The sequence below is a fragment of the Pipra filicauda genome, unplaced genomic scaffold (genome assembly GCF_003945595.2).
Source record: "Pipra filicauda isolate LSUMZ 115617 unplaced genomic scaffold, ASM394559v2 scaffold583_size265894_pilon, whole genome shotgun sequence".
In the NCBI taxonomy this organism is placed as follows: Eukaryota; Metazoa; Chordata; class Aves; order Passeriformes; family Pipridae; genus Pipra; species Pipra filicauda.
This window is the reverse complement of record NW_024104735.1, coordinates 229,154-255,231: the sequence shown is the minus strand read 5'-3', so window position 1 is coordinate 255,231 and position 26,078 is coordinate 229,154. Positions and strand designations below refer to the sequence as shown.

The 26,078-nt window shown below is 38.4% G+C and overlaps 1 protein-coding gene across 3 annotated transcripts in view; it reads left to right on the top strand.

Annotated features, from left to right (window-relative positions):
- The window catches only part of LOC113993801 (ankyrin repeat and sterile alpha motif domain-containing protein 1B-like), a 195,472-nt gene that overhangs the window by 10,069 nt on the left and 159,325 nt on the right, over window positions 1-26,078 (top strand). For all 3 annotated transcript variants that reach the window (XM_039387706.1, XM_039387705.1, XM_039387704.1), the window contains exon 2: window positions 18,886-18,984. In XM_039387706.1, coding sequence (XP_039243640.1) covers window positions 18,886-18,984 — 99 coding nt within the window. The remainder of the gene's footprint in view (window positions 1-18,885; window positions 18,985-26,078) is intronic.

The following is a 26,078-nucleotide window of genomic DNA, read 5'->3' as shown; positions in this document are numbered from 1 at the left end:
CACTAAAAAAATATATGTTATTTGTTGCAGCTGATTACAGCTCTTACAATATCTGAAGTGATTGTTAGCTTCTATTATTCAGTAACCACACTATTTAACAGCTTTTTCACTTCTTCAGGTTTGCTCTCTCCACAAACAGCTCCCCTTTTAATCACGTAGAAAGACCACTTCTTGAAGTAAGTTAAGATGGCGTTTATAAAGAAATAGCAGTTCTTAGCTGCTATGCTGCATTAGGATAAAAGACTGCACAATACTGAGTTGGTTTTTAGCCTTGATCCATTTTTAAATATAATATGAATATTATAGCCCTGATCGCTTCTCTGAACTCCCTAGGCGTCCCTCTTGTTGCCAGAAAGGAATTACAAATTGACAATGCAAGTAATTTTATTTTCCATCTCTCTTGGAATTTGGCAATGTGTCTGTTCTGTCCATGAACGTTTTTTTTCTTGATGTTCTGATTTTTTAAGTACTTGCTTTATTTCCTGTAGAAATAGTAGATCTTCACTTTCTGCTGAGAAAAATAACTTTATGCAGCAAGAGTGGAATATTATACCACAGAACCCATATACAGACGAATCTTTGATTCCCAGTAATATCAGGCTTTTTGTCAGCAAATTCTGCTGTCACTGCTTATGTGGTTGATTTCTCTTTCTAACTCTACTTCAAATATATATTTATTTAAAATGCATTCTGATTTCCTTCATTCTTCAAAAATAAGAAATGGAGATTCAGGGGAAAAGAGAATGAAGAAAACATTTACTAACACATGCAGAAGCAGCCTGGTCCATGGAGAATGCATAGGACAATATATCTAAGGGTCTTCTCTGTGGTCAGCTTTTGATTTGGATTATGAGTTTGGGGGAAAATGCTTCTTTATTCCCTTAATTATCTGGCTACGACATTACATATTATTGCTGGGCCACATATAGGAAATCAGGAGAGGACTCAGGGACAGAAATATCTGTATATTTTGAGCTATCTTGTGGACAATTATCTGCTTGTGTCTAACCTTTGGTAGTGCAGATTTCTAAGTACCTGTAGCTGGAAAGCACAGTTTCTCAGGAGGGGGTCAGAGGTAGCCAGATTGCCTGAGGAATCTCATTGAGTATCTCCAGTTAAGTTCTGAATGAATTCTGTGGCAAGAATTGGACTCAAGCTGAAAATAGTGCAGAATAACAAAACAAGTATCTAATAATTATTAATATTTTATGACCCAGCAAAATCAATCAGGAACATTTTCCTGTGTATGAGCTACCTAAATATAATTTAGAATTATTTTAATCTTTAAGTCATATATTTTATTACTTCTATAAGCCAAACTCATGGTAGAAACTGTTTCTTAGCATTCCTCTTGTATCCCCTGGAGCTACCTGGGTACCACTTATCTTTTCTCTTTATTTCTGAGGTTCTCTGTGTCTGACCCTCTCCTCCCAAATGCACTTGGTTTCTGGGATCTCTCTCTGCCTTATCATTCCTGCAGGCTGGACTCTTCTTGTGGTCTCCATGTCCTCCTTTTCTCCATTTCCTCCTTCCTCAGTAAAATTATTTTATGTCCTTTTTTTGACTACAAATTAAAGGAAGGAGAGAAGGAAGGAGAGGAGGAGAAAGGGAGGGAGGAACAGCGGGAGGGGAGAAGGGAAAGAGAGGAAGAAATGGGGTGGAATAGAAGAAAACAAAGAGGGACAGAGGATATCTGCTTCACATCTAATTTCTTTTACTGACTTAAAATGTTTTAACTTGATTTAAAAAGCAGAGGGAGATTTAACTGAACAGTTTTCACAGAGATGTTCTTGTCACTCACAGCTCAAACTGAACAGAGCTGGTGATGAGTGAGAGATAGTTTGCTTGGCTGGGCTTAAGATGACTCATTGCTGAAAATTGGCCATGCTTTCCAGCATGCTTTCTAGTACCATATTATTCAAATTTTTCCATTTTCCAAGGTGTCTTAGGCTTCTGATTTACCTGGACACCTGTATGGGCCATTCACTTAAGAGTTGGACTCGATGATCCTTGTGAATCCCTTCTAATTGGGAATATGCTCTGATTCTGTAATTCTGTGAAACTGTGACAAACTTTTCTGATAAAACTGTTGCACTGAAAATCCTTTGCTACACATGTGGAAGGGAAGGAGCAGACTTGGTGAAGTGTGAGTCTTCACAACTATAACTGAATATGACTACAGTTGTCCTTTGAATACATATACAGATAGGTACTAAGCAGTTATTGAAGTGGAAGAAAGCAATCCCTGCATTTAGGCATTGAGAGCTAATAGATTTTTTTTTTTTAATTCTAGTCCTAATTAATCCTATTTTAATTATTTATCTGTATAATGGGTATTAAAATGCCACCTTGCTTTGAAGGAGTCTTAAAAATACATTAATTCCTGGTTTGGAGCTGTCTAATATTATTTCAATTAATGTCTAAAAAAAGTCTGAAGAAAGTGAGTCATTCTTACTGTTGAAGTCTTCAATGGGAAACTATATATAAGACGTGGACCCACACAGAGAATGATAAAGGCTAAAAAAAGAATTATCAGCTGCCTTACTTTGTAACTACCATCCATCCTCCTGTACTGAATTCTTGGATTATTCAGAAATATAATTATACTGTGTGTATGATGCCATGTAGAATATGTAACCTGGGGTGAAGGGTGCTTAGCCAATGTTAAAGAATCTGCATTCTGGTATTTTGTAGCTTTATGACTTTGCAACATTCCTATAATGTGTAGTGAGGATCAGCAGCTCCTATTTTGTCTGTTTTATTTATTGCAGTAACTTTTCCTTTTAAAAAGGCGTACTGAAATCTAGAAATTATATCAAGTGAAGTTATAGTCTCCCACAATCTTGTCTCTAGGTTGGGAGCATACAGTTTTATTATCCAGTTTGTTGATAGCACTTTTCTGTTTGGAATATTAGAGGCAGAAGGGACAAGGAAAACTCACAAGTGTTCACCAGGACTATTAGGAGAAATTTTTTATCACAAAAAAAAGTTAAATTAGAAAAAGCTAGCTCAAGAAGAAATGTGTAAAGCATCAGTAAAACAATTGCCTTGAATTAGGATAGTGGGAGGCCCCAAAGAATCCCAAAATATTAGTTGTCGAATGCAGTATCCTTCTGTAGAAGGGGATAGGTGAAAATGCTCATCACAGTAGCATCAGGAAGAAGGGTGCTAGACAAGGTGGACTGACTTGCATAAAGGTTTCCTTGTGACTGAGGGACATGAATTACTAGAGTGTCAGCTTAGTACACTCTGACAAAAGATATCCCAACATGCATACTTCGAAAATCAGCTGTGAAGCAACATAGCAGAATTCTTCCATAGTGTTTTGGGACTCAATCAGTCTACGTACTGTTAATAGTACCCTAAGAGTATATCAAACTGTCCTCTCTCTAATTTTGAAAACGTTAATTGAGATTTTTAAGAAAATGCAGTAAATCTATGGGAAGAATAATCAACTCCTCAGTCAAAAAACAGAACAAGTTTACCTTTACATAGAAGACTCTTTAAAGCAAATAGTAGTTGCTAGGTGGGAGGGATAGTTCAAAGGGCTATATCAAGATGCTAGGACTGTATGTATGAGACCAATATGTGATTTTAAATTTCACAGTACTTGCTTTGGCTGAACACAAGTTACTTAGTTCAATTTCTCTGAAAAAGCTTCTTCAAATGGATGGGATGTTTGTTTTTTTTCTTGTATTCACTGGTAATAAAAGATTATGCCTGCCATTATATGCAAGTAATTTATGCTGCTGTAAAAATGGCATCTTCTGTGACTATTTGTAACTTCTAACTACTCAGGTATAGGTAGAAAACAGAACTGTGGTAGTCTAATTACTGCTCTTGAGTTATATCTGAGGTAAACAATACAAGAACGTTTGTAGAAGGGTGAAAAGGTGTAAACAAAGCAGATAATGTGAACAGAAAGAAAGGCCACAGTATTAGAACTATTTCTGAATACAATATGTGGATGGGGAATTGGTTGCACAGGAAGAAGAAACAGATATGAAGAGAAAAAAGGACCAGAAAGTAGACAGTTTACTCTCTGTCTTACACAACCAGAAATCTGATTTTGCATTTGTTTATTTATTGGATGTGCTTGTTTATATTTTACATTTCAGAATTATAAATGTTATTGTTCAGTGGCAAGATACTTAAAATTTGTGGGCAAACTGTTTTGAAGCCTGTGGTAATTAATATTTTATATGAGATCCTGTCAATAGCTATAAAGGGGTTTTTTATAGGTTCTGGGGAACAGTTGCTGCATTATCTATAACATAGCTAGATCATACTACATCAAATGCTACTGTTTAATATTAAAAATATGTTGTCATGAGTCAAAAAAGAAACACTAAGAAATGCAGTGATCAGTGAATCACTACAGAGTGCAATTCTTATGTATCAGTGGCTACCCAATTGTTTTCCAAAATGGAACCTTTAATTTTTAGATAAAATTAGCATAAATGGAATGTGTTTCTCTCATTCTTTGGACTCATTCATCAGGTTGAAAGGGATTTTGAGGAACATGAAAATTGTCCCTGCCCATTACAGGGGAGTTGAACTAAGTGATATTTGAAGATCCCTTCTAACCCAAACCATTCTGTGATTGTGGTTCTATAGAATCATAGAATTATTTAGGTTGGGAAAGACCCTTGAGATCATCAGGTCTGACCATTACCCTAACACTGCCAAGTCCACTGCTAAGTGATGTTCCTAAGTGCCACATTCACATGTCTTCTAAATATATCCAGGGATCGTGATTGAGCATTGACCACCAATTTCAATGAAGGAAGTTTCCTCATATACCATCTGAACCTCCTCTGGTACAACTTGAGGCCATTTCCTCTTGTCCTATCACTTGTAATTTAGGAGAAGAGACTGACTCCCACCTGCATAAAACCTCCTTTCAGGTGGTTGCAGAAGGTGATAAGGTCTCCCCTGAGCCTCCTTTTCTCCAAGTTAAACACCCCCAGTTCCCTCAGCTGTTCCTTGTAAGACTTGTGCTGCAGATCCTTCACCAGCATTCCCTTCTCTGGACTCACTCCAGCACTTCAGTGCCTTTCTTGTGAAGGGCCTAAAGCTGAATCCAGTATTCAAGGTATGGCCTCACCAATGCCAAGTCCAGGGGGATGATTCTAAATATCCTTTCTTCCATGATCTCTACCAGTTTGGGCCTATCATCATAACTCAGTTTTGAAGGGAGTGCTTTTATCTTGTGGAATATATCTTCCCAAAATTAATTTGTAAGAAAGCTAGTCCAGGGCTTCTGCCATCTTTGCAATACATTAAAAAGAAATACTTTCCAGTGCAGGCATGATATGTATTTTGCTTTTCTGGACAGTTTTGGCCACTAGCAGAAACACTGAATCAAGAAGATCTTTCATTTCACCTAGTATGGTCATACTGATGATTCTTGAGAACTGGAGCCTCAGTTCAGATTCCCTACAATGTTTCTGAGGAGTGGGGTCTGCTTGGTGCTGAACATAGGCTTCATGGTGCAAAGCAGTCATTCTTGAAGTCACTACATGGGAATTGAAACACATCCTAAGGTGATGCAGTAGTCCACATGTGATGTGTGGGATGACCAGTGGAACGATAATCAATCCTTCTTTATGAGAAATGCATCTCCCAAATTGTTACTGGAGAACAATAGCACTGTGTAGTGACATAAAGCGCATGGGATCACATCAGAGCGATCTGCTGGTTGCCGTGGTGACGGGAGTGGGCCTGCAAAGCCAGCCTCCTGGCTGCTGAGTTGGAAGGGATAAGAAAAACACAGCCCACTTCCCCTGTGAAATGAATTACAAGAACAAGCAAAGGAAGAAAAGAAAAATGTCAACCCTTAATCAAATGTTCTGTTATTTTTAGAAAGGGCTTGAAGAAAATGTAGACCATCTCTGCTTACCTCATGGGCTTCAGGGATTTGGCCAGTAATATCTCTGTAAATACTGTAGAAATAAATCACAGTGGTTTGTATAAGAAAAAATCACATGTAAGAGATATCTGTGTGCAGTGGGAGATGACAATCCTACCATTCCTTGTGCTTGTCTTAGCAAACAAAATCTGTAAGAATATGTTAAAATGGTTCTCAGTATAACAACTATATTTGGCAGGCAAACTAAAGACACTAATTTTCACCTAAAGAAAGTTAGTATATTCCAATTTCTTATTAGCTTACAATCTTTCTTACCTTTTACCCTTTTCTGCACCACTACATATCAAAAGCAGCACGATGGACTGTGAAATATACTTAGACATAACAATTCAGTGGCACATAGAAAACACCATTCATTTTTCAATCTTTCTCATTTTTGGGAGCTGCTTCATATTTTACTATATTTAGTAATATTAAGCAAAGCAGCATGTCCAGTCAACCTAACTCTAATCTCTAATTACTAGCAACTAGGTCCTGAAAATTATTTGGTCACCTGAAGGTTAGGCAGTGCCTTGATTTTGCAGTGCACAGGTTGGACTCCAAATGGCCAAGTGAGGCCTCCAAGAGCATAATAAAAGCAACACTGAGCTGCAACAACTGGTGAGCATCATGATGCTCGACCGTACAGTTCCTGTCTCTGGGAGCAGGATGTCTACAATTGAATTAGGCAAACAAGACCCTGCGTAACTTAATAGGAAGAGAAAGGCAATTAAGAAAAGGGTTTGCAATGGCAAGCAGAGGAAACCAGTGAGATGCTCCAAAGCAGGAGTTATATCTGAAAGTTTTGCCTCCCTTTGCAGCCCTGCATTAGACACCATTTGTAGGCTGGATTTCCTGTACTGTTTCCTTGATCTTGACATGCAAGTCAGCCCTTTGGATAAGGACATCTGGCTCACTGTTTTCTTCCAAATTACAACAGAAGCTTGAGTACATAGCTCAGAAGTTAGGATACTTGGTTGAAAGAAATAGAAAGTCCTGAATTTTTAGCTTTTTCTCTGCTTTTTATATTTGGCAGCCACTGGATGTAAACTTAGAAACATTTCTAGCAATGGCACAAGAAGACTGATTTACCACAGCCAGCTGTCACTGATCTAAACGATAACATTCCTTTCTGGCTTACTGACTAACCTTCACAGCAATTGGGTTTCAGCAGGACCAATGAATGATTCCTCCTCAATGCCAGAGTATCCTTTCCTATTAGTTGGTTCATAGCTTGCTCTTTTTTAAGGAAATTTAAGTATGAGAAAGAGAAATAAATCTGGTCTCTTACCTTCTACATGAATACTCTGATAGGTTGGTTGTGCTACGAGAAAGAAAGATAAAACCATTCTTCCTCCTTTTGACCCATTTTTAAGAAAGAGCAGCAACCAATTCATGCTGTGCTCCTGTGTTTCTGCCTTGGGCGTGCTCTGAGGCTTCCTACCAGATCAAGCTCTGATGACATCTAAGAGAAGGGCCTACTTTCTAGACACCGTCAAAGGACTGATGTGGTTTCCTAGCTGCTCTGTCTGCTCTGAACAGAGAGCTTGAACACCAGGCCACTCAAAGGTAAAGCTGCCAGTGTGAGCAGGATTCAGTTGCCGGCAGGAGGTGAAACAAGCACTTGAAGATGTCAGTCATAACTTTAGGGTGTAAGTGGGTGAAGACTGAATTATTTTCTTGAGCATGTTTTCCTTGGTGCTATTAGAGGCCCTTTCTGGGAATATCCTGTTTTTAAGACGTAGATTCTGCTCAGAATTTTAGAGTCAAAGTCTTTGATGCTGCATTTTGTGTTCTCTGGGGTGATTTGGGTGGCTCACATTTTAAAAAACATGACTAGGATTGATAAAAATATGGGGAAGGAAATACTTCTGTAAGACATTCTGGGAGGTGAACCGAGTTTTTTCATGTCATGGAATTACAGAATAGTTTGGGTTGGAAGGGATCCTAAAGATCATATAATTCCAACTCCCCTGTCATGGGCAGGTACACTTTCCACTAAACCAGGCTGCCTAAAGCCCCATCCAAAGTGGCCTTCCACACTGTCAGCAATAGAGCATTGACATTTCCTTTGAACAACCTGTTCCAGTGTGTCACCACCCTCACAGTAAAGAACTGCATCCTCATGTCCAACCTAAATCTGTCCTCTTTCAGTTTAAAGCTATTGACTTGTCCTGCCACTACTTGCCCTTGTGAAAAGTCCCTCTCTGTATTTCTTGTAGGCCCCTTCCAGGTACTGGAAAGCTTCAATAAGGTTTCCCTAGAGCCTTCTCTTCTCCAGGCTGAATAACCCCAAGTCTCTCATCCTGCCTTTAGAGGAGAGGTGTTTCAGCTCTATGATCATCTTCCTGACCCTCCTCTGGACTAGATCCAACAGGACCATGTCCTTCTTATGTTGAGGGCTCCAGAGCTGGATGCAATATTCCAAATGGAATCTCACGATAGAGGAGGAAAGGGGCAGAAAGACCTCCCTTGATCTGCTGGCCACACTTCATGCAGCCAAGGATATGGTTGGCTTTCTGGGCTGTGAGCACACATTGCTGGCTCATGTTGAGCTTCTTGTCAACCAATACCCCCAAGCCCTTCTCCTCAGGGCTGCTCTCAAACCATTCTCTGCCCAACCAGTATTTGTGCTTGGGATTGCCCTGACCTGTGTTCAGGGCCTTGCACTTGACCTTGTAGAACTTCATGAGGTTCCCATAAGCCCACTTCTCAAGCCTGTCAAAGTCTCTCTGGATGGCATTCCATTCCTCTGTGTTGACTGTGTTGTTGGCAAACTTGCTGAGGGTGCACTGAAGCCCGTTGTCCATGTTGCTGACGAAGCTGTTAAACAGTGCCAGTCCCAGCACCATCCCCTGAGGAATACCACTCATCACTGGTCTCCACTGGGACATCAAGCTATTGACCACAACTCTTTGAATGCAGCCATTCAGATAATTCCTTATCCACCAAGTCCATGTCTCTCCAGTTAGAGACAAGAATATTGTGTGGTTCAGTTTCAAATGCTTTGCACAATCCAGGTAGATTACATCAATTGTTTTCTGTTATCCCCCAGTGCTGTAACTGCATTGCAGAAGACCGCCAAATTTGTCAGGCATGATTTGCCCTTAGTGTAGCCATGTTGGCTGTCACCAATCATGACCTTATTTTATTACAAAAGTTATTTTGTTTTTTTATTATCACTCCTAATTTATTACACAACCACCAGTGCTAGCTCCAACGTTAAACAGAACTGCATGTTACATGCAGAGAAGGTATTGAGCATTTTTGTTATATCTGAAAATATCATCTTTGCCCCTTCCTGCACTCAGCAGCCTTACACATTTATCGGAGTAGGGAATATTTTTCTGAGAATTTAGAAGTCTGTTAATTAGCTCACAGTAATATTGATTTTTAAAGTGGGTCCTTTGAGAAATTTAGCATCTAAGCTAAATAGCATTTATAGCAAGTAATCTGAATAATGGTACAATATAGACTCTATGGAATTTTCATTACTCAAATGAAGTGAAATTATCTTCACAATATAAATTCAAGACATTAAGATGTAATTTAGGTAAGTATTCATAATTATTTTAATTGTTATGACTAAATAGGTAGACAGAGTTGGGTCAACAACGTTAATAGTTAAGTGGGCCAAGTGCAACATCAGAGGTAATTTTTTCAATTGCCACACTATCTGTGCAGCTAATTTGCATGTGACAATTGTGTTGGTTTTAATGAATCGGTGCAATGAGGAAGAGGGGATAAAAATAGCAGAAATTCTTCCTATAAGGATCCTTGTCCCAGCTATCAGTATTGTTTAATTATCACTATAGTCTAGTTAACTATTCCTCCTGTGACTATATGATCATTTGAATGTCAATATTTGAAAAGCTTTTGATAGCATTGGTTACTTCAGGTTCACCTCTGAAAGAGCTGAATGTGAACCAGAGATCTTTAAAACTTAGGTCTTATGAGACTCGGGTCTGTTGGGACTCCTTTTTAAACTGGCCCTACTTACATCACCTTCTATTTTTATGGATAGGTTGCAAATTCATACTGGGAATTGCTATCACCCCACTATTATCTATGAGTGAAATGGCCTTTTTTTGGTTAACATTTCAGTAGTAGTTTATTATTACTTCCTGACGAAATGACACTAACATGGAAAAGTTCCTTCCAGTTTTCTCTTTGTTTTTGTGGGTTTTTTAATTGCTAAGAAAGTCAGATATGTAAAGACTGACAATAGACCAAGGTGAGGATTGAGAATGAGTATCAGTATTTTTAAAGCAAATCAATTTTGGAAGAACATTATCAAATTATTATTTTGCAATCTGCATAGTCCTTTCTTCCAAACATATTTTATAATCAATCCCTTTCCCCCAAGAGAATATTCCAAGTTTCTGCAAGGGAGTTTTCTAACATAGTCTTGTCAGATTTGTAGATGAAATAATTTCTGCAGTATCTTCAGGAATCTGATAAATCTTTATGGCCTGAAAGTACAAGTTAGGCATTTAACTCAATAATCATTCTTACAGATCTTGTTTTCATGTTAACAGTGGCAATTCTAATGAGAGGCAACCTTTTCACTTATACTGAAGCTTACTAAATTCTGGTCGTTTGCCAGTTCTTGTTTGGAAATTAAACATGTGACACATTGCCTGAAATTTTTGCACTAATAAGAAGCAGTGCTTGTTACTCAAAGCTACATTTCTGTGGTCATTTCTTGCAAGTCACTAAGAAATAAACTCTTTTACCTTGTGGAAAAGCTATGCTGTGTTGAAAAATTATAAACCTTTTGGCATATGATTCAGATTATGAAAAAGTCCTGATTATTCAGTGTGTCCTTAACCACACTGTGAGATGTCTCCATTTTTTTCCCAGGCAGTTTAGATGTCAGCTATTTCAAGGGGATACAGTTTGGAAGGATATTAGGGTTAGATGAGTGAGGAATACAGCAATTCAGACTGAGGAGGCTGGTTTAAGTGAACTATTGAGGATGTGACTCAACTGCCCTTATGGGGGACTTTGACTTGTCAGAAATTAACTGGGAGTATCACGCAGCTGGTACAACCCAGGCCAGAAGATTCCTAAAAACCTGGATGACAACTTTATGGAACAGGTCCTAAGGGAGCAGACTCAGAAACATGCCCTCTTTGATCTGTTGCTTGTCAACAGAGTGGATCTCATTAGCAAAGTGGAGATTGATTGACAACCGTCTTGGCCACAGTGACTATAAAGCAATTGAGTTTCAAATCCCTTTTGACAGGAGGAAAAATGCCAGCTCTGGACATGAAGACAGCAGACTTCAGGCTGCTCAGGGAATTAGTATGTAAGGCCTCCTGGGAAATGTTTTTGCAGGTGCTGGTCACTTTTCAAACATCACCTCCTAAGGGCACAGGAGCAGGCAATCCACAAATGTCAGAAGTCAAACAGGTGAGACAGAAGGCCATCTTGACTGAGCAGGGATCTTCTCTTGAAAATAAGGAAAAAAAGGAAGGTGTATGCGCAGTGGAAGCAAGGTCAAGTGACGTGGGAAGAATACAGAGAGGCTGCCTGCTGCTATAGGGAGAAAATTCATGTGGCCAAAGCTCAACTGGAATTGAAGCTGGCCAGAAATGTGGGGGACAATAGAAAGAGTTTTTTCAAATACATTAATGGCAATAGACAGTATTGAAATATCATTGGCCTGTTACAGGATGAGGATGGTCACCTCACAAACAGGGATAGAGACATGGCAGAAATGTTTAACAATTTCTTTGCTTCTCTCTTCAACATGGATGATGGGGTCTCAGTGCCCTGAGCTGGAGGACCGTGACTGCGAGAATAATCAAATCCCATTGACCATGAACTTGTGTGGGATCTGCTGCTGCAGCTGGATCCCTATAAATCTATGGGGCCTGATGGGATACATCAAAGAATGCTGAAAGAGCTGGCTGATGTCATCACAAAACCACTTTTGAGGATTTTTGAGTGGTCTTGGGAATCCAGAGAGGTCCCAGCTGAGTGGAAGCTCACAAATGTTGGCCCAGTTTTCAAGAAGGGCAGAAGGAAGACCGCGGAAACTCCAGGCCAGACAGTCTCAGTTCAGTGCCTGCTTCGTTCGCGAAGCCTAGCCATGAAAGTTATGGGGAAGATTATTTTGGGAGGTATTGAAAAACACTTGCAGGACAATGCAGTCATTGGTCACAGCCAGCACAGCTTCATGAGAGGAAAGTCCTGCTTATCAAACCTGATTTTCTTTTATAACAAAGTAGCCCACCTCGTTGATCAAGGGAAGCCAGTTGATGTAATCACTTTGGATTTCAGTAAAACTTTCGATACTGTCTCTCACAGGATCACTCTGGACAAAATATCCAGCACACAGCTGCATAAACACATCATGCCATGGGTGAGCAATTGGCTCACAGGTTGAGCACAGAGGGTAATAGTGAATGGGGTGACATCAGACTGGAGACCTGTCACTAGTGGGGTTCCACAGGGCTCCATCTCAGGCCCTGTGCTCTTCAACATCTTCATAAATGACTTGGATGCAGGACTGGAAGGGATACTAGGTAAGTTTGCAGATGACACAAAACTGGGAGGAGCTGTTGACTCCCTTGAAGGCAGAGACCTTGACAAATTAGAGGACTGGGCAGTCACTAGCCATGTGAAGTTCAACAGGGTAAGTGCCGGATTCTGCACCTGGGATGGGGCAACTGTGGATGTACATAGAGACTGGGGAATTGTAATGGTTTGAGAGCCTCAAAATCCAATTCTCGATTACAGGAGATGAGATGCTGGAAAGCAGTGCCACAGAAAGGGACCTGAGGGTCCTAGTTGATGGCTAGTTGAATATGAGTCAGCAGTGCCCTGGCAGCCAGGAGGGTCAAGCATGTCCTGGGGGGCATCAGGCAAAGCATCACCAGCTGGTTGAGGGAGGGGATTGTCCCACTCTGCTCTGCACTGGTGCAGCCTCACCTTGAACATTGTGTGCAGTTTGGGGCACTGCAATAGAAGAAAGATATTAAGTTCTTAGAGAGTGTCCAAAGGAGGGCAATGAAGATGGTGAAGGGCCTTGAGGGGAAGCCATATGAGGAGCAGCTGAGATCACTTGGTCTGTTCAGCCTGGAGAAGAGGAGACTGAAGGGAGACCTCATTGCAGTCTACAATTTCCTTGTGAGAGGAAGTGGAGGGGCAGGCTCTGATCTCTTCTCTGTGGTGGCCAGTGTCAGAATCCAAGGGAGTGTCCTGAAGTTGTGTCAGGGGAGATTTAGGTTGGATATTAGAAAGAGGTTCTTCACCCAGAGGGTGGTTGGGTACTGAATAGGCTTCCCAGAGAAGTGGTCATATGACCAAGGCTGAAAGAGTCCAAGAAGCATTTGGATGATACTCTCGGTCACATGGTGTGACTCTTGGGAATGGTCTTGTGCAGGGTCAGGAGTTGGACTTGATATTTTGTGGGTCCCTTCCAACTTGGCATATTCTGTGATTCTGTGATGTGCTTCATAACAGTCCTTGTTCCCATTGGTACCTGATACCTGCTCCCTTCCTTTCCAATTATGCATTTGGGGTGGCAGGACTAAGAAATAATGGAGCTCTTTGGTGCTGTTAATCTGTTTTCTATCTCCGACTTCAGTCTCCAAGCATGTATAATGGAAGAACATTCCCATCTGCTCCTGCCCTGCCCCCACCTCTGTTACTTGAGTGGAAGGAATGGTGGTACTCTTGTATGCTCCAGCTATGTGTACAACCCACCATATTCTCTTTTTTCTTTTCTGTGCCAGGTCATATTTCCTGCAGTCCTGTAAACCAAAGTATGAGCCCTGTTGCCCCAAATCCATTGAAATCTATGCTCCTGCAGTGCCAGGTCTCAGTCAGGGTGAGATTCAGTGCAGTACACATTGGTAGAGATATTGGCAAGGCACTTCAAATACCCACCAGGCCTTGCCTGTGATACACATACACCATGATCCTACCCACTTTTATGTGTATGATGCCACCTGTACCAGCTCTTCAGAGTCCCTAATGATCTCATTATGTTGATATTGCAACAGATTACAATTGGATGGCTGGGAGAGGGCAAAGGGGAGTGTAAAGCACTCCCTGCACATTGGGAGTGAAGCAAGCAGCAGCGCTGCCTCGTCAACACTGTGCTTACCTCAGAAGTCATCCTTCCCATACCAACACCAATTCTGTTCTTTGTCAGATCAGTTTCCAGTACATCAGAAGCATAAAATGTTACCAAAAGTTGTTGCCACCTCCAGTAGCACTTGCTATCTCCAGCTGACCTTGGTCTCAATAATGGCTGCAGAGCAAGTGAATTCAACTCAGTCTGATGAGTAGCAGCTGTTATACAGCTTTAGGTACCAGATTTACTAGTTTTCCTCCTCTAGCTGATAGAGCTGAACACTGAAAGGGCCAGCCTATAGCTAGAAGTCCCCCAAATCTTCTGTTTCTTATGTAACAGTCTTTTAGGGAGAAAGAAAGCTTTAAATGTAAAATCAATCTGTTCTTTCTCTTTTATTTTCAGTCAGTTTTCAGTCCATGTACATGAAGTGATGCATATGCATGTACCTCTCCAGCGAGATCTTTTTTCCTAGAACTTTGCAATGAAAATCTGTGAAACCTCTTTCCAACCTTTATCAGGTTTTCAGTGTATCAGGCAAGGCGAAAAACAATAGTAAGACCAAAAATCATATGCAGATGGTTTGTTCCCCATAGCTCATGTCTTCCAACCTCATTGGTTGCATTTTCACATAAGTCTAGAGATACATCTGCCAGCTATTTTAAAGCTTCTGTACCATTTTACTTAGGAGACAGAACCAGACATTAGAATTTTTCGTGACAGTTCTCAAGCACAAAAAATATACGAACAAAGATTTCAAAACATAGGTACAAAAGGAGAGATGGGAAACATACAATCATGCCTGCCACCTAATAAGTTCTTCTAATCACCGTATTTTATTATCTTCAAGGACAAATCTTCAAAGTGCTTTTGTTGCTGCAGGAGATAGAATGCATATGGGCTGCTGCTTTGTTTTTTCCAAGAATCCTGAAAGTTGATCTGTTTTGATAGTAAATGAAGTTGTCTACAGGTTTGTGAAACTTGTGGTTTGATTAGATTTTAGAGGTTCTCTGAGCTGTTTAATGTATTAATATTAGGCTATTTTTAAAAGAGTATTTTTTAAATAAATCTGTCATATTCCACGTTGTTTTCTAAAGATTTCATATACATATATCTGTACTTAAATACATTTGGAATCTTGTATAAAGGACTAATCCAGAATTTTTGGCAAAGTCTCTATTCAGGTGGAAAATGCCAGAGATGATTTTGTGTTGAACAACCCAAATACATGCCAGTGAAATCTCTATCTCATAATGTACCATTATGTATTTTGTTCTAAACTTATTTATAGGAAATATCTCAGAATTTGGCAAAATTTCTGGGTTTTTAAAATTATGTTGTTTTTCATATGCCTCCAGTCTCCCACATGCAGAGTCATTTTTCCTTCGTTCTTGAACCCAACTGTTCTGTGAAACTACTGCCTTCTTACTCAGGATATTGGCTTCCTGTCTGTGCTTACAGAGAAGAAGATTATGATCTTGAGAGTTGTGCAGAACCACAAATCTGGGAGGTGCAGGGTTTGAGATATACTCTTTCCTACTTGGAACTTCAGAAGCAGGATCTTTCCAACTCATAAGACTGTTATGCATTAATAAGACAGGAATTTCAACAGCTGAAGTGAATGAAATCTGAATCTGTCCTAGAATAAGCAGTTTTGATATATTCTTATGACTTTAATTCTGAGACATTTTCCTTTTAACTTTTTCTATAGACTTAAGAAACTACAATATCACAAAGTCTCATGTTTTCTGTAGAAAAACATAATAAGCCTAACAGAGATTGCTGTCCCATATTTCCTGTTATAAGAACCTGTTTTGCATGTAAGCATATTGAAGTTAAATTTCTGGACTCAAATTCTCTAGATGTCTACTAGGATTTCTTTTTTTTGGCAAAAGTTTCAGCTAATGTAGATCAACTATTTTTAACAATGAAATAACGTGAAAAGACAGTCTTGCATTCATATTAATTTTAATTACATTTACCATGTCATCTCTACAAAGTTAATTGAGATTACATTTGGCCCAGTTTATAATAGATGGAAGCTAAGAGCAGGGAGAGAATTTCTCCTCTTTTTTCTACTCTGCTGCGAAAGGAAGTTAATATTCCTTCACTCTCAATGTAGGAGCCTATGGAAGGAGACTGGAAGAGCACAAGAGGAGTAGTCAGGTAAAAAGATAATCAGGGACTAGGATTAAGGGGAGAATGGGAGCAGATACAAGGGAGACAGGACTGTTGGGGACTTACTGTTTCTTTCTCTTCACGGGTATTTCTGCAGACCAAACAACAGCTTTCTAATACTATGAGTTTATTCCTTTGTGTTAACCAATGGTGGATTATACTGAGTATCTACATTTTCCTGTTTGCTTTTGTGGAAAGATGAAAAGTTAGTTTAGTTCCATGGCAGGCAACAATAAAGTCAGTTTTACAGGAGGGATGAGTATCTGCTACTGTTGACACTTAATGTTGACACAGCAAAAGCTCCAAAACCTGAGCACATTAAAAGACCAGGTTGTTGCCCTATTAAACTAGGAACAATGAGGCAACATGAATTCCAGGCTTTACTGAGTTTTAAATACTTGATTTTGTAACCTTGACATAGCTTTAAAAAATACATTAAATTATATATAAGGAAAAAATAGCAAAGAATTAATAAAGTAATGCTTTTTTTTCTTGGCAGCAGCTATGTGCAAATTGACAGGATTTTTCCTGTGCCTGCTAGTTTAATTGAGTTTTAAACATTGCAGTATTTGAAGTTGGGTGCCAAGGTTACTGACACCAGTAAACAGTGATGAGTACACCATGATTGTGTGTAAACATCATGCAATGATGAAAGGTGAAATCTGAAAAACGGTGAAGTGAAATGAAATGAAAGCTGCAAGCAAAATAGCTGCATTTATTAAAATGAATGAAAATGTGTAGCCTTTGTTTTGGACTGGATTCTCAGTTTCCTTAAATCCATTTATGCTAGCTATTTCCAGTATCTGGAGAATCTAGCCCAAAATGGAAGGCTTTTTTCATGAGTTCTTCCTCTAAGTTTACAGCCTCCTTTATGTTATTTAAAAGAGAAAGGCAGAAAGGGGAAATTATATTTTGTATGTGTTTACTAGGGAGATGAAGGGCATATTAACCCCTCCTCATCACTATCACTATTTGCACAGTCTGTGCTGCATGCACTCTCATCGTGTGATCTGCTTAAACCAGCATGATTGCACAGCTTCTCCCTTTAGAACAGGTCTCTGCCTGCCCTGTTCTGAATGCTGTATGAAGATTCTTTCAGGGTATGATCTGCAGACTCCTAGTCTTAAATCATACCACTTACTGTGAAATACAATTTTAAATATAGTAGCTTTGCAAGGTTTCCATGACTGCCTTAAAAAGACATCTCCCAGATTTTTCAGGGTACTCTGCGGAGCAGCACTTGAGAGTCCTCAGAAGTACCCCTGTAAACTAATCAGTCCATCTGAAAAGAGTGAAGATTTAGCAGCTGAACAGGGTGAAGTATTGCATATTCCAGTGTGCTTTTTGAAAGAAAATTCATGTTGCTTTGGAACAGGAGATTTGATATTCAGAAAGAATTTATATCCTTTATTAGAGCCCTGACTCAGCAAAGTATTTAAGCATGTTCTGTTATGCCCCTATTAGCTTTTCATTTTGCTGCTTCTTAAGAGCTGTAGTGAGTCAGAAGCAGCAAGCCAAATGGAAAGGGAGAGATGTTTTCATGGATTTGCTCACATAAAACCTATTTCATGATGAATTAAATTAGTACGAATAATAAGAATTTTTGCTTCTAGCAAAATAGTGTCATGAGACTCCAACAGGGCTAAGAGATCAATACAGATCATCTGTTTTTTGCAGGTTTTGTTTTCAACTATAATAGTTAGAAAATTTTTAAAAATAAAATATACATAAAAAAAAAAAAAAAGCTGAGGTTTTAGCTGAAATGAAGAGGTCAGAAAAGGAGTCCAAGATTGCTAGCCTACTTTAAATTATTCTGATCTGATCTCTTGCTGGAATTCCCCTTTTGGGCTACTGCTTTGCCTCCTATGATTCCAAATAGTAACTGCCAGCTCATCAAGTGTATCTTAACCTTCAAATGCTGAACTTACTCTGGGTAATGTCAGACTCCCTGAATGTAAGAATTGTATTATCCTATTTCTGTAGCTCTAGGTCCTCTCCTACTGCTAGCAATTCGTAAGAAATGGTTCAATTATGTAGGCTTATTTTATGAACTTTTGTGAGCAATTATTTAGTGTATTATTTGAACAGATGGTCTTTTTCAGCTATTTGCATGTTAGGAATTATTTGACCTGCCCACAAGCAGGGAGATAAGAGCAGTGACAAGTAGTTAGGATTGTACTGGTACAGTTAAATTTAGGGGGATGGGGACTGTGTGGGGTCTGTTGATACCACTCACTTTCTTCATCGTTTTATTAACAAGGAACTAAATAATTTTATTCTCATCCACTCTGTTCATCTTATTCTGTTTTAAATTTTTTTCAATCTAGAGAAAAATGAACATCATGTATAGCTGAGTGAGGTAGGAGGTGAATTGAAAAATTGAGAGCTTCTGAATATTTCTGTAGTCATGTCCTTGATGCCAGTCAAATGAAAGAAGGTTCACATCTGGTATTTGGCTTGAGTGAGAGCTACAATTTCTCCACTGGCAGTGCTGCCAGCAGTATAGTAATTGTCCATGGTTTCAAGCACCTTCCACCATATTTTGTCATCGTGAAAATGAATGCAATCATCAGTAATTTATTATTCTTGTCAGATGCTATAAATTAAGCAAAGTATTATCTTTTAAATGCAACAGAAGGGCTTGTTTCAGGCTATTGAAGGCATCTGTTATTTTTTCATTTTTATTACACTATTTTTTTCCAATTTTTAGGGAAGCAACGTGATGGAGGACCAGGATCTCTTGGAAATAGGAATCCTTAATTCTGGGCACAGACAGAGAATACTCCAAGCAATCCAGCTTCTCCCAAAGGTATAGTTTCTGTTATTATCCAGACAAGGGAACTAACTTAACATTATTTAAAACATTTTTTTTAATGGAAATAAACATAACTCTCTACTGATTTTGTAGACATGTTTTTTGCATATGCAACCATGGCATAAAATAATGTCATTACATTGGACTCCCTTTATATAGATTGACAAAGCAAAGGAAAGTAAAATCTGTAATTTGAAGTGATGCTGTTTCAGCTTTATTTTAATTATTTTTGGTTTTACAGCCTGTTGATAGACTGTCATTACATATGTATAAATAAGGCTGTTCATAAATCCTAGACTGTTTGTCTCTTACATAGCAGTTGCCCTGGAAATATTTTACCCTTCATATAAGTATTCTTAAAAACGTTGGATGAAAAATTGTTTTCCTAATACCTGCCTTTTATGTTAGATGCAGAGATTTCCTTCAGGTTTCATATTTGATTTGTTGCAATGTATATGAATTTTGCTTCTCAGCTGTGGACAGAATAACTTGCAATCATTTTTCCGATCATTTTTTGTGCTAGCCAATTTAAACTGTAGATTTTAAAATCGACAGTAGAAAGAGATTGCTCTTATATTCTGCTTACCAGAATATATCAGTGGAGGCTTCTACTACCATTCCAAACAAGAGAGACAGTGGACCTAGCATAAAATACCATCATTTTAATTAGGAAAGCTGTATAAGGAGAATGAATGAGGAGTAGCAGAGACCAGTAAGGCTCAGAAGGCTGCCACATATGATAGGGATACTTTGTACAAAATACTGGGACCAGAATAAAAACAACTCTAAAGTGCATTGAGAGTTCTGGTAGCAGCATGTGTAAAATAACTGAGATAAAGATTAGTCCACTTGCAGCTTCATATGGCTGGAGAATGAGAAGAGTTATTAAAGGACTTTTGAGTCTAGAGCATGAAGCTGATGTTGCTGGAAGAGGCTTTTTGAGGCATCAAGGCTTACTGGATGGATGACTTGTAAAAGAGAACAAGGGTTTATTTTGTATGGTAAAATCAGAAGTTGCTAAACAATATCTTTATCTGAAGGTGCTAGTCAATCCATACATATTACAATATGAGTCTAGGCACTGAAACAAGAAAAATCATTAAAGATAATAATTTTCCACATACAATATTAGACAAATGAGATAAAGGGTACAATTAATAGAGTATATAAAAGTAGCATTGGATGAATTACAATTGACATTAAAGATTTAACTGTGAATTTTTTAATTTTTCAGCAATGCTATCATTCAAACAAAATTTTTGTAATCTTAATCCAAGCTCGTAGGTGATGATATACTTAATCCATTTTTCATACTTCTTAGAGAGATCAACTTTCATATATTCTTGTTTACATTTTTCAAAATTAATAAATAGATTATTAATACATCAGCATCTTAGTGCTATCTGCACTCGGTGGCTGGTGTTTATGAAAATATTGTTAATATTGTCTGCTTTTGGAGATTTCACTAATGCTGAGACCAGATTTTGTTGTAAAACTACAACTGAGGTATTTTTAAAGTTTTTTTAATGTGAGAAAGGACATAATCAAGATTTAGAGGTACTCTTGAAACCAGTTTAGAACAAGATGGTTATGCAGTTACTTGGAAGAATTCTGGATGGCTTGAAGCATGGGCTGAATAATGGTGAGGTAGTTTTCGGCATCTTCCCTGTTGAGCTAAAAAACCCCAGTCCTTAAGAACCATGTTTTTAACATGTCTTTGATGCCAAGTTGTTACACCAAAACAAAGGCAGTCAAAAGCTGAAGCTGTGCGTCACATTTCTTCACTGAAATGACTCAGCAACGTAAAAGAGCTTACATAGTAAAAATACATAATTTCTTATACAAAAGTGAGTTCTTTTGAAGGCACAACTGTCAGAATAGTTATTGTAAAGTAAGACATGCAGGTATCCCCAGAAATGCCAAGGCAGTGGAAAGAATTCAGAAAGTTTATTTAGAAGTCCAGAAACTTACAAAATACCTGACGGTGCAGTTTCTGCACTGGGCCTCAGGGAGAAAAAGGTGAGTTACCACCCTCTTAAGGCCTCTTTATCCTCTGTGTTTCTCCCCTGCCTTTCCAAGGCCTCTGTACATGTCTGTTAGGGCTATTTCTCTCTGGCATAGGAGAGAGAGATAACACAGCTCTCTCTGCCACCCCCTCTGGACTGCAGAAGGCAAAAAAAGCATCTAACCCTCTCAAGAAGGCACTTTGCAGGCTTCCTAAGTGTCATCAACAATGTCTAGCTTTCCTCTTACAAATTCTTCTGAGAGGAAACTATCCCTACAGTTATGGAGCCCAAAAGTTGGGATCATGGGTAGTTTTATCTAATGTAACTCACCCTTGCTGTATTCACAACAGCTTGTTAAAGACATAAAACACTTCCACATCCTGCAGTGAACCGTGGAACGTTTCTGTATATTTAGTTATTTGTTGTTAACTTCAGCTCTGTCATCATGCATTCAAAATCCTATATACCATCTAAATACTTTAAGACCTCAAATGATAATTGGAGTCACACTAATTTGAATCCCATTAGATGAAAATTCTTTTAGTTTTTTTGTTTTGAACATTTACCTCTTTTCTGTTCCTCATTTAATTTAAAACTTGATGACTCCTTGTTTTTTACTACTTAATAACAATGCTGATGATGTTATTTTTAGTTTTACTATTAATGTTTCTTGTCTTCAGATACTTTGTAGCTCAGATTTTGATGTGGAAGTTAAATGCTTTAAAAAACATCTATGGAACAACACTTCCTTAAAGCCATATACTCAGGCAGCATTGAATAAGTTTAGAGGGTAAAAATCAAGCAACAAATCTATTTTTAAAGCTCTTTTTGTTAGTCTGATCAATATTCAACTCTACAGCCTGGAAATGCAACAGGCATTTAGTAGCTGGAAGGAAAGGCTGTCTTTTTTACTCATAATTGCTGCCTTTCTAAAAAGTAATGAATTTCTATATGTCAAATACCAGTATCCTGATTAGAAACCATGCTCCAGAGCTTGAAGTAGTTTTAAATAGGGAAAAAACACCCACATATTTGTCTGAATATAGATAATTAATCATTGTAATTTCTTATACACTATTTAACTGGTATAAAAAGATATGTTTACCTGGATTTCTCAAAATATTTTCCCATGATGATTCTGTATTTGGGGAGAACATTTCATAGGAAGGTAAACTGATATGTTCACCAATAGGTAGATAGAGTTGAAATCTTTCAGTTAGAATTATTCTTTTCAAAATACCCTTTATTTTTGTTAGATTAGAGCTTGTAGCCCAAATTCTTATCTTGTACCAATATAATTTAGGTTATTCAAGTTTCACATTAATATTAACTGGAGCACTTCATGGCTTATTATTATTAGATAAGGTTAAGACAGTCCATTAGAAATATAATTTGTAAAGTTAATTGTTGAAGTGGAAATACTTTATACATGACATCAGTCTTAGAGCAAATTTCATAGCAGAGTTTAATATTGCATTTAAGATTTTTTGTGTGAAAAAATGAAATTGATAAATGTTTGGAGAAGAATTTTATATGTTTTATTAAAATGAGAAAAGAGTTGTGTGCAATGTATGCTTAATTGACTAAGAAAATAATAGCAGTCATGACAAAATTTTAGTCACACTTAAGTTCCATAGGAAACTTAGGGAGCATTGTCAAGTTATTTCAGCATCCCAAACATATGCGCAAGTGACTTCTCAGTGGGTTCCTCAAAAACTAATATATTTTTTAAAAATAACAATTATCCTAGCTTATCTCAGAACTTTTCAAAGAAAAAGGATTGGTTTTGTGTGGGATGCTCAGTGTATGGCTGCTTCTCCCAGCACATAATGGGAACACATTCTCTCATTTGACAGATGGAAGAAAGATGTTCACTGAGAGCAGCTTTCTTCTGGCTTCAGAGCTATTCTTAAAGCAGCTTGTTCCTTCCTGCATAGAGAGGTCTCAGTACAAAGCAAGTTTGGGAATAGCAGTGGTGTGCAGGCAGCCAGCCTCTTTCTTGGGTGCTTTGCAGAACTAGACAAGAAGTAGGATTTGATCAGGCTATGAGTACATGCTGTCTGTGAGTGGTGTTATATGAATGGTAAAGCTGTGCTTCCAAAAAGTGCTGGACTTATTACTCATATTTAGCACTCTTCTGTGCAAGCACAGTAAGTCTGGCATTTAGGAAAACAGAACTACTGTGCATATGCTCATTAACTATGCTGTGTATGTAACAGAGAAAGACCACATCATGTGTTTGCTGTTGCTATATTGCTATTCGCTTAGACACCCCAGAGCTCAGTAAGCTGATTTCAATCCTGGTGTTTAATAATCTCCCATTTAGCACTTCCATTCCTAAAGACAGTTTCCAAACTAGGAGATGCTGCAAAATGATGTCATAATGTTTATCACCCTTTCTGACTGTGACTCCTTGCTTCTGGTCTGCTGGAAGTGAAGATGAAAAACAGGGGTCAAAGGAAGTGCTTTCTACCCTGCTGTTTTCCCTCCTTCTTGTGCCTCTGGGATTTACTTTCCTGGTTTTTAAGGAGACCGCTCACATGCTCATTACACTACTTGCAAGACCTTTAACCATAAGGACAGAAAAAAAGTGTTAGAATCCAGCATAACACATGAATTTTTTAACTCTGAAATACAAATGTGTAGTCTAAATTATTTAAGTAATGCAGCACAATAGGAGTGGATCAGTAACACAAAGCAGTTAGATGTATGCATGCTGTAGTTCAAGGTGTTTAGTTCAGATTAGCTTTAGACTGGTTCCATAGACCAAATACCTCCTCTAGGCATGTGCTTCAAAACTGCCTGATGAAAGGAGTACCACAAACATTTTCCTTCTTAACTGAGCCTATCAGTGAGCCACTCTAGACATGACATGCTGTCATTTATCTGTATCGTGTAGATAACAATAGCATGCTGCTGGTCCTGCCACCACTGCCCATACAATGTCTTACTTACCTTCTTGTTTCTTTTATACTTTCTTATTTGTGATTGACTCTGCAACATCTACTGATTACACTGAGAATAGTCAGTGAGAAAACACTGTTCCCCTTTTTTGGTAACCATACTAGGATGACAACCTGAAGGACTTTTTTATGAGGTCAAAGGCCATAGGTTCCACTTAGTCCACAAGTTCCAGATTTAGATCTCTTAAGATAACATTGTATGCAATGGATATATCCTGAACTGTTACATTCGTTATCCTCAGTAGCACTGACTGAGAACTGTTCTTCCCTTGTCCCACACATTGTATTTGATGAAGAACTAGGAAGTCTGTTCACTGTTCTGGATGTGGAACTGTTTATACTTCTCCAGAAAAAGAGAAAGAAAGAAAAAAAGGAAAAAAAAAAAGAACATGTTTTCCTTTAAATTTGAAATACAGATTCCAACTTCATAAACTGTAGAAATTACAATTCTGACAATCTTAGGCAGGAAACTCTGAACTAAATCTGGATCTACCACTGGGGCAAGATCCTGAATCAAGTAGAGCTGTGGAGTGTGCCTTACCATCTTTTTCTAGTAAGCTCCACAGGAAGACAGAAGGCTTTTGATTAGCAGAAAGAAAAAATATTAAAAGAACACAAGCTTTAATAGTTAACTTTTAAAATATGTGACAGGGTAGACAGAACAGAAAACCAAAAGGTTTATATAGAGTTCTTCCTCACCCACTGTGTCTCTGCAGTCAGGTCCCTGTTTTCACTCAGTGTCTTTTTCAGCAGCAGCAAATGCAAAGTCTTCTCAGGTCCTTAGGGTTTTGTACCCATCCTCTGCGAAAGCTGCTCCTCTGCCCCTGACTGCAGGCTCGATTTCTGCCCAGGCACTGCAGGCACAAGCTCCACATGGTCCCACTGTGCCAGCCAGGCTCTCTGATCTTCAAAGTGTTACTCTTCTGAGCTTCTCTTTCAATGATCCAGAGGAGGAATGATCTCCTCTTCCAACAACATGACTCCAAGTGATCATATTTGTAAAGTAAGTAATATGTAACAGACAACTCACAAATACAGGGGGAAAAAAAAGGACTGATACATACAACATTACAATAATCCAAAATTACTTAGCTTGGTAGTTTATAGTTTCATATAAGTTCTAAAAAACACTGCTTAGATCTCTTGGGTGGGCCAGTGGTGTAAAAGAAAGGACTATATGCTTGCTAAAAAGATCTTTCTTCCAAACCAACATAAGCATAAAATCATAACCATCCTTTAAAAAGCAGTGCAAGTCAAGTAATCTCATCCTTCTTTTACAGTGGATAAAAAGCTTGATTTTAATACACACAGTGTTAAGATCCACCAGATAGTGATATTACCTGTGGAGAACATAGTATTAATTCCCCATCTGTCTGAGAAGATCAGAGAAAACTGGCAATAGTCTGTGTTACTGAATTCGCCTTGATGCTTCTGGTGCATATATGATTACTTTGAAGCTCTATTTGTGTTTGACTACCTTTTAGAGGCAAAAACTTAAGTACCTTTTAACCTAATGTAAAATACGGTATATAATCACAGCAGTGATGCACCTTTAAAAAGTCTGTTGTACAGACAGTCTCTTGTGAAGAATTTCTCAACCCATTAAGATGCTACTTGACATTACTATTTTATTATGAGAAACAGCTCTTTCTGGCTTCTGCTTTCTATTCATTTCAAAGGAAGTGATACTAGTAAAGATCAATAGGACCTAGGAAAGAAATCTCATATGGTTTGTGTCTTCTTCCACACTCCTTTTTATATTTTCGTAAACATTTCTTTTTCTCTAAATCCTATGGGCTTCAATTCCTAGCCTTTTCTACAGTCAGCATGGAAAAGTTTTCTGCAGTGAAAGAGCTAACATTGGTATTGTTCTCTAATGAACTAAATTAATTAGTAGTAGTATCTGTGGAAGAACGATACTGCCCCTATTTATAAGCAATTAATATTTGAAACACTGTCATGACTTGAAGCTCAGAGATTTTACACTGATCTGAGTCAAACAGTATGCACATTGCTTAGGTGTTTGACACCACTGGTGCATATGTTGTAGCTGATGCAAAATGATTGAAATATTATACATGGAAATACACTCAGTAGATAGGAGGGAGTTCTTCTTTCA